Source organism: Crocodylus porosus, unplaced genomic scaffold (genome assembly GCF_001723895.1).
Source record: "Crocodylus porosus isolate Cpor-Errol unplaced genomic scaffold, CroPor_comp1, whole genome shotgun sequence".
NCBI classification, from domain to species: Eukaryota; Metazoa; Chordata; order Crocodylia; family Crocodylidae; genus Crocodylus; species Crocodylus porosus.
This window is the reverse complement of record NW_017728911.1, coordinates 35,258,495-35,267,784: the sequence shown is the minus strand read 5'-3', so window position 1 is coordinate 35,267,784 and position 9,290 is coordinate 35,258,495. Positions and strand designations below refer to the sequence as shown.

Sequence of the window (9,290 nt, the reverse complement as noted above, 5' to 3'; positions counted from 1 at the left end):
AAGTGAGCAAATGCTGTTGGAAAAATGGCGCTGATAGACTTGCTCGACGCAGGGTTGCCACAAACCTTCAATTTGTAAAAAACGCAATATCTGCGAAGCGCAATAAAGTGAAGCACAATAAATCGAGGTATGCCTGTAGTTAGGAAAGATTTTTAGACGAGCTTTTGGCATGAGGCTATAACAGCCCTACTATACAAAACCCCACATACGGAAATAATAGAACATTTCTAAACCTTTTCAGACCATTTTCATTCAAAGCTAAAATTCCTTGGCTTCTAAACTGTCTTTTAATAGCAAGATGCATATTTCAGTAGAGCTGAGATCTGTTGATGAAATTCCTAGTCTCTTCAGAGGTTTTTTTGTCTATGTTCAGGAAATAGCCAGGTGATTTAGCTAACTTGACTTAGAATGAAAAATTATAAATAGTACAGCTGGTACTTGGAGTGGGTTCCTCTTTCATAGCAATGCTATTTGTTTTTCAGGATCCTGCGTGGTACAATCATTCTGCCCCTTTATTACTCCACAACTCCAGTCCTAGCATATTTCCTCATCAATGGACAGCTACTGGCCCTGCAGGGCCTACATCTTTACTGGGGCAACTTAATTCTCGACGTATTGAAAAAATTCATTTTCGTAGGGGTAAGCAATTTTGGTATATGCCAAAACGTGTGAAAATCCAAAAACTGCATTGTATCTTTGACAAATTTACACTTTGATCCTTACATTTTCCTTGAACTCTTAGGGCCACACTTGTTTGGTACCAAAAATGAAAAGAAGAAAACCCACCAAAAACCTGAAGGTTTTCAATTGTCCTGGGCACCCTCAAGCTCTCACTGTAATATTATGGCCAGATTTTAATAAGAATTTGAGATCATCCAGTTCTGCGTTCTTGGGGAAACTAGTGGCTTATTACACTGTAATAATGGCAATTAAGCTGCACCTTAGCACAGCTTAGTCAATATTGGACCTTACAGTGCAGTTTAGTGAATATTGGACACCTAGGAAACAATTGTCACTTGGCCTACAAAGTGGAGTGGGCTGGTACTGCAAAGACTGAGAGGAAAGGTGAGGAATGGGAAAGAAGGTGATTAGGACCAGTCAGCCTGGACTCAATAAGGGCAGTTATTCCTGACCAACCTGATTGCCTTCTATGACAAAATGACTGGCTTTGTGGATGCAAGGAGAGCACGGGATGTTATATACTTTGACTTCAGTAAGGCTTTGATACAGTCTCCCATAACATTCTTGCAAGCAAGCTGAGGAAATACAGGCTGGATGAATGGACTGTAAGGTGAATAGAAAACTGGTAGTGTCATCAGGTTCAAATCTGGCTTAATGTCTAGTTGGCAGCTGGTGTCAAGTGGAGTGCCCCAGTGGTTGGTCCTAGGGCAGGTTTTGTTCGATATCTTCATTAACAATCTGGAAGACGGGATGGCATGCACCCTCAGGAAGTTTGCAGATGACACCAAGCTGGGAGGAGTAGAGGTAAGTGCTAGCATTCGGAGATACCTCAACAAACTGGAGGATTGGACCAAAACAAATCTCACGAAGTTTGGTAAGGACAAGTACACAGTTATGCACTTAGGACAAAGCAATCTCATGCACTGGTATTGGCTGAAAGCCAACTGGCTAAGCAGCAGCTCTGCAGAAAAGGACCTGGGGATACAGTGGACAATAAGCTGAATATGAGCAAACAGTGCCCTTGTTGCAGAGAAAACTAATCACTTCTGTTGATCTTTGGGCAACACTCCTACTAATGCAGCCCGGTTTGCTGTTAGTTTCCCCTTCAGCACAGGTGAGGCCACATCTGGAGTATTGTGTTCAGTGTTGGGCTCTCCACTACAGAAAGGATGTGGACAAATTGGAGTCCAGCAAAGGGCAAAAAAAAAATAGTTTGGGGGCTGGGGCACATGACTTCTGAGGAGAGGCTGAGGGACCGGGGCTTATTCAGTCTGGCAAGGAAGACTGAGGATTTAATAGCAGTCTTCAACTACCTGAAGGTGGGTCCCACAGAGGACGGAGCCAGACTGCATTCAGTGGTGGCAGATGACAGTGCAAGAAGCAATGGTCTCAAGTTGCAACAAGGGGAGTTGGTTAGGTATTAGGACAAACTCTCACAAGGTGGGTAGTAAAGCACTGGAACAGGTTACCCAGAGAGGTGGTGGAATGTCTGTCCTTGGAGGTTTTTACCACATGGCTAGACAAAGCCTTGGCTTTGGGGATGGTCCCGCTTTGAGCAGGAGGTTGGACTGGATGACCTCCTGAGGGCCCTTCCAACCCTAATTTTTTGTGATTTAATGAATCAGATACTTAAAGGTGACACCGAGAGATAAGAAAGCTAGTGACAAAGAACATAATCATAACAGTTGAACTGCTCATAATGGGAAACAAGTTCTGCTGTTTCCTCAGACATTTCCTCTTTCTCTACTTGCAGTTTTTAATATTAGGGGTGCATAGATTTTCTTGGCTGATACCAATGGCCATTTATTAACGAGCCATATCGGCTAATACCAATCCAATAGTTGATTTACAGGAATGCAGCCTGGCAACGTGGAGAGCAGCTCCCTGTCACCAGTGCACCTGGCATTTATTGATGACATTATCAGCTCCACTGGCCAAAAAAAAAGTCAGGTGCCAATAATGTTAGTTTTCCTTTTACTGGGCAGATCCGATATGCAACCAATATACCAGTGCACCTCTACTTCAATATCCTTCCTTGAGAGAGAGAAAGACAGATAAACCAATAACATATAGTCTGCTACTAATATATTTCAGCTCCAGAGCCAGAGAATGAGTGTGTAATGGTAATGACTGAATGCTGCAGTTCATTGATTTATACACTTCTGAAATTAAATACCGAAGCCTCCTGTAGTTGGGCCTCTCCCAATTCAAAACCCACATTTTATTCTCACCTGTGACTAAGATTGTAGTTGTATGGCTTACTGAAACCCTTTGGACATTAGCTTCTGTCTTGGAGTTTCGTTATAGAGTTCACAGTGAATGAAGGTCACCTCTAGGCAGATGACCAGCACGAGTCCAGTGAGCCATATAAAATTATAAACTACCCCGCCTACATATGGGAGATTCCTGTCTGAAACACCTGCAGAGACTTCTTTGTTAATAGCCAACTTCTTTTTAAATGCCTTATGCAGCAGTATTTCCAGGTGGACTGTTATAAAGGGTGCAATGTATTCAGAGTAGCTTAATTAAGGGGAGCAAAATCAGCACTTTGCAAAAATGACTTCAAAGAATGGCTCCTGTGGTATTTGACCTGGTAATTTACAGAAACTGCCTTTAACATTCTGGAAGTGTAGAGGAAGTTCATGCTGCGGTCTTGAAAATACTGTTTCTTCTAAGGATTGAAACTAGGAAACTGAAAGGGCCAGTGAGTTCAGTTCTCTCAAGCTGTTAATGGTGCAGATTATTTTAGGAGAAGGGGAATATCTCATTCCATTTTATCTTGCTATTATTTGTCTGAGAATAAAAATTGACAATTATGACAACTTACACCCCAGAAAAAGCTAACCAAAACCTTGGTACACGCAACATTGGTTTTCCTTTGGCATGAACCCCATCTCTTCTATAATGACCAGATCCTCTGCCCACTGACTTTGATGGAAAGATTTCTGTTTTGAGTCAGGCTCCAATAGCTATTCTGGATATTGGCATTATGTAAGCAAGGGAAGAATAAAATACCTTCCCTAGAAACTTCTCATTGCTGACAAATAGGCATGTATCCTGTCCTGACATCCAACTACATTCATAGATGTCACATCTATCGTTTTGGTCTGGCATATGGAGAACTCTCCATAACAAACCAGCACAAACATTTCCTGCAAAGAGCCAGCATCTTCTTGCAGTAGCTAATAAGTTTAGTTTTCATATTCCTCTATTTCTGTATCTTGCAATATTGAACAAGAACAGTATGTAGTCACTAGACTTGCTCCCGTATGCCAGATCTGTTTGCTCTGTGGTCACCGGTTAACTGATGTAAAGGGATTGCTAAGAGATCCCATAATTGATTCAGTTTATTGGCAGGACAGAGGATCCAAAGTTGTTTGCTTGTGGTAGGTCTTTACCATACGTTTCTATGCCATGTGTCGTACGGCACTATTGTTCGTTCCTAAATGATGGCAGGTGGCCCACAGACTGGGTCTGTTTGTGGTTTCTCTCCCTCCTCCTACATTGATGTTTAGTTTTCCTTCATAGTTTTTAGCAAGGGCAAGGTTGGAGGGAATTTTAAGAACATTTTTTCACATTTTTTTTTTTCTTGTATTGAAAACCCGAGCATCTTTCACGTTTAGTGGCTCCTCCGTCTCACTAGCTGGGCAGTCGTTCCTGGTTGGATTTGAAAACCGCTAGGTTTCTCCTGATCTCTCTTACCAAGCAGTGATTGCTGGTTCTGTACTGAGTGATGCCTTGCCTTTGGTTTCTGTCACTCTTAGTAAGAGGAGAGTCTGAGAGAGGGCAGTACTTTTCTGAGGTCTGTTTAAGTTCATGGTTCTTAGCATGCTAGCTTGCTTGTGCAGCCTAATCTCTGATCCAGCAATACTGTTCTGATAGCGTCTGCCCCCAAAGCTCCTCTGCACCAGAAGAAACCTACTTCCGTCAGCAAAATTACTCGCGCCTTGCCAATGGATTAAGGAGCCTGCTGCAGCCCCCTGGCTAGCAGAAGGTACTTGGAGATGTTCCTCCCACAGCTTCCTGGTGGTAGCTCCTATCTACTGCTGCAACTTCTGCCACCAGAGTAAGTGTGGACAAAGCCTCGGTCATGGGTAGGGCTCCTTTGTCACTCTTTCCTCTCATCTGAGAAGGCTGATCCAGTATGGTGAGATGTCAGTTGAACTGCATTTTGGGGGGAGATGAGCTCAATTTTTTAAATATGGATCGCAAACGAGTGAGGAAAATAACAGCATTTCAACCAGCAGGATTGAAATACGTAAACAGATTGGAGTGGTCGTTTCTGTACGATTGGACCAACGACCTTAACGTGGAAAGCCCACTCTCTCCTGTGTTCTCCTCTTTATGTAGGATACAGATGCGCCCATACATATAATGATAACTTGGTTAAATGTCTTCATAGTTAGAGGAATTAATAAATAGAGCGTAAGGAGCTTGTGAAGTTTGGAGTCTGCTTTGAAGTCTGCCGAGGAGGTAGATCTTGGCATTAATCAGGAAAACAAGGAGTATAAATAGAAGCCAATGTTTAATACAGAAAAATGCAGAAAACAAATTCCTTGGAAATCACAAACTCGTAGATCTCTGGAAGGGGATTCTGCACAAAACGTGTTTATAGATAGCTAAACATGGGCTATAACAAATGCAGAGTTGAGTCGACCACCATACAGCCCTGAATGTTCAGTGTTTGTTATATGCAGGGGTTGAAATAACAGTTCTCTGTGCCTTTATTCACCCAACTGTTTTCTCCTGAAATCAAAGGGAGAAATCTCCTCCTCCTTCCTCAGCTGGGTAAGCAGTTCCCCATCTTTCCTGACTGGTACCATGAGTGCACTACAACCACATGCTCAGAAACCGCAGTGGCAGTGCAGGTTTCCATATAGTACATAGTGCAATACCCCAGGCTTTCCAGGAGGTATGTCTTTGTAGGGGGCAGAACTGATTTAGTCCGAGATAAAAGTGACCTTGAATTAGTCATCAATAAGAAATGGAAAGGCATCAAGCTTGCATTCTCAGCATGGACTTGTGATTCCTCATACAGCGCTGTGAAAAAGTTGTTTCCAATTCCATTTTTCCAGTGGTAGCAGCAGCAGCAGTCCTGGTCCTTTTCAGCATGGATGACTTCAGCTGGCTTGTATGTGGAGCCTGTTTTCCATAGCGGTGGCAAACTTGGCTGTGAAGTCAGCCTGCACGTCCAAAGCTGTAAAGCTGGATTTTAAAAGAATGGTGCTTTCAAGACAGCATTTTTATACCAATGTATTTATTACACACATACTCTGTGCAAATAGCAGTTGCTGCTTCAGTGGAATACCAGAAAACCGTTGCCCTCATTTTAGGTTTTGTTTCTGAGCCCAGGACTAAGGGAATTCATTCAGAAAACAGTCCATTTTTGACATTTTTTCTTGAAACAACAGTTCAGTGCTTTGAATGAAAAAACAAAGTCATTTTTGAATTGGGAGGAAGACATTGATATTGTTTAATGACACAGAGCCACATCAGCTGCCAAAGTGCTCAGCACAGCCGGGTTGTGAGGCAGTTGTTTTGCAGGTCCTGTGCCATGAGTCAGTGGAACAGCATTGAAAATTTTCTAGTAGCTAACCTGTCACCACCTCCAAGGAGCAAAAAATCTGCCTGGAAGATGGCACAGAGTGCACCCTCAGCCAGTCTGCAGATGACACTGACCTGGGGGGAGTAGTACATATGCTGGAAGTTGGGCTGAGATTCAGAGAGACCTTGACAAATCAGAGGAGTGGACCAAAAGAAATCCCAGGAAGTTTGGTAAAGACAAGTACAAAGTCCTGCACTTAGGATGGAACAATCCCATTCACTGGTACTGGCTGGAGACCAACCGGCTGGGCAGCAGCTCTGCGGAAAAGGACCTGGAGGTTGCAGTGGACAATAAGTTGAATATGAGCCAGCAGTGTGTCCTTGTTGCAGAGAAGGCTAATGGCATCCTGGGCTGCATTGGTAGGTCTGTTGCCCAAAAATCAATGGAAACGATTCTTCCCCTCTCTTCAGCACTGGTGAGGCCACATCTGGAGTCCTGTGTCCAGTTTTGGACCCCCCACTACAGAAAGGATGTGGACAAATTGGAGAGAGTCCAGCAGAGGGCAACAAAAAATGGTTGGGAGTGAGAAAGGGGCTGGGGGACATAACTTAGTGAGACTGACTAAATAAATCAGTTTGGAGAAGAGAAGACTGAAGGGGGATTTAATAGCAAACCTTCAACTATCTGAAGGGTGGTTCCAAAGAAGATGGAGCTAGACTAGGGTGGCAGATGACAGAACAAGGAGCAATGGTCTCAAGTTGCAGCAAAGGAAGTTTAAGTTAGATATTAGGAAAAACTTTCTCAACTAGGAGGGTAGTAAAACACTGGAACAGGTTACCTGAGAGGTTGTAGAATCTCCATCCTTGGAGGTTTTTAAGACCTGGCTAGACAAAGCTTTGGGTGGGATGATTTAGTTGGGGGTCCTCCTGCTTTGAGGACTGGATGACCTCCTGAGGTTCCTCCCAACCCTCATTTTCTATGATTCTACTTGTCTTAGGTCCTTGTGCCCCCCCTGCCCATACCATAGTATCTGAAAAGCTTACCGCTTTATATATACCTTGTCCTCGTGACACTGAGAGTAGTGCTTTTACAAATAGGAACATGAACAATGGAGAGACTAAGTGATTTGCCAAGGGGCATTTGTGAAGCCTGGTGTGGGGCAGGGAACCCGCACCAGGTCCTCTGAGTCTCCAGCAAGTGCCCTAACCACTGAGCCATACTTCTTTTGCTCAGACAGGTGTATAGAGACTGATACCAAGTCCTATGGTCCCAGCAAGCCCTCTGAGATGGTGGCCCAGTGAGCACTAGAAGCCCCAGCAGCTGGTCTCCATCACCCCAGGACCTGTGGGGGAGGAGGAATCCCCAGGGGCCAGTTCAGCAATGCTTACAGCTGTTCTGCTGCAGCCTGACCAAAGCAGGGTCTGGTGCATATCTCGTATCTCTCATTCCTATGGGTGAGAACTGAATTGAGCAGAACAGTTGCATTTCTTGCACACTTTATTTCTGTTTTAGGAAAACATTAGGTATCTAAATAAGATAAAATTGGATCGGGCCCCTTTCTCACTTGGCTGCTGTGCCACTATTTGAGCATGGAAAGGACTCCTCACCTGAATAAAAGCCTGAAGGGTAGCCCCGTAACCATCCATCTTGGGTCACTTCTGCGTAGGGAAAAACCCTTCTTTATCCAGCACTATTTCTTTTCAAGTTAGGGAATTGAAATGAGGAGCTGCTGCCTGCCTTCTTGATGGCCAAGGACTTGTTGCTAGGAAGCAGAGTGTGTTTCTGTAATACTGTCCAAATTACATGGTTAAATTACCCACTTATATCAGGTTTCAAGCACCACTGAAACATGTCTAGTCATCATGTCTGCACATATGAGAATATTTTGGGCAAATTATAAAAACATATGGAGAAGTATGTACATATGCATTGACTTAAAATATCTCTTCTGGAAAGTCCTGGGGAGATTAAACATTTTATTTCCAGGGTCAGAAAGAGAGAGCGAGTGACAGCAACTTACAGCCACGTTGTTATGGCAAATTAAGATGTAAAGTATATTTTAAAACCATTGCACAGTGTGTTTGGGTCTTGAGACAATAGTGCTTTAAAGCTTGAACAAAACACATTGCTTGCAGACCCTGGGTAAGGAATCCAGGTGACTCAGCTGGCTTTAAAAGGCCTTATACAAAGCCTCTCAGAGCAGAAGACAAAGGGAGCCTTTCCATTTTTTTCAATGGACTGCAGATCAGGTCCTTAATGTAATAGAAAAATGGGTTTCAAGACCCTTATCGCTCCCTTTATTTCCAAAATGTTGTGTTCGAACCTTGCAAAGATCTTAATCCAGATTGGGGTTCACAGTGGCCACCCTTACCCTTGGTCCTTGTTGGCACGTAAAGCATACTGTGCTAATAGGTGTGCCAGAGGTTTTCAGAGCTGTATCTTGCATATGGAAGTTGGCCTTTAAAACCTGTCATATGACTCCCATGACTAAATTGCACTACTGCCACATTTGCAGTGTTCCCTTGATGTCCTGAAACAGTGGGAGGTTATATTTGTCTCTGCTATTTGAAGCTGGAGCATCTTGAGCCATACCCTTTCTCAGTGCTTGCTTATGCTTCACCCAGTCAAAAATCCCATGGGAACAGTGGGAGTGATTGCACTGGGAATGAGTAAGAGTGTCTGGGCATGGCTTCAGTTAAACCAATACATCAGAGTTGAAATAAGGGTTGTGAAACACTTGCTAGGATAACTCCACCCCGAACAGTGCTTGCACTTTGCCCTCTGTATTTTTTGTCAGCTTTGCACACCTCTAGTACCAGGGTGACTTGGTCAGTTAGTTGTGGGGTGGGGGAGTGAGGGTTTTCTATTTTTAACCAATACACTGATACTTGTATAACCCCATAGCATGGATGTAAAGGGTGGGGAGGGGTGTCTGCCCTGCCTATGGGCTGAAGTAGAGGAAAGCACTTTAGCAAAACCTGGAAGCCTTGCTCCTCATATTTTTCAGATATGTGGGGAGCCGGAGGAAAAGCAAGGGCAACATTAGACCCCTGCTGAACCAGAT

At 43.7% G+C, this 9,290-nt stretch overlaps 1 protein-coding gene across 1 annotated transcript in view; it reads left to right on the top strand.

Annotated features, from left to right (window-relative positions):
* The window catches only part of CERS3 (ceramide synthase 3), a 79,620-nt gene that overhangs the window by 37,190 nt on the left and 33,140 nt on the right, over window positions 1–9,290 (top strand). The window contains exon 10 of the mRNA XM_019533797.1: window positions 483–639. Within this exon, the coding sequence (XP_019389342.1) occupies window positions 483–639 (157 nt within the window). The remainder of the gene's footprint in view (window positions 1–482; window positions 640–9,290) is intronic.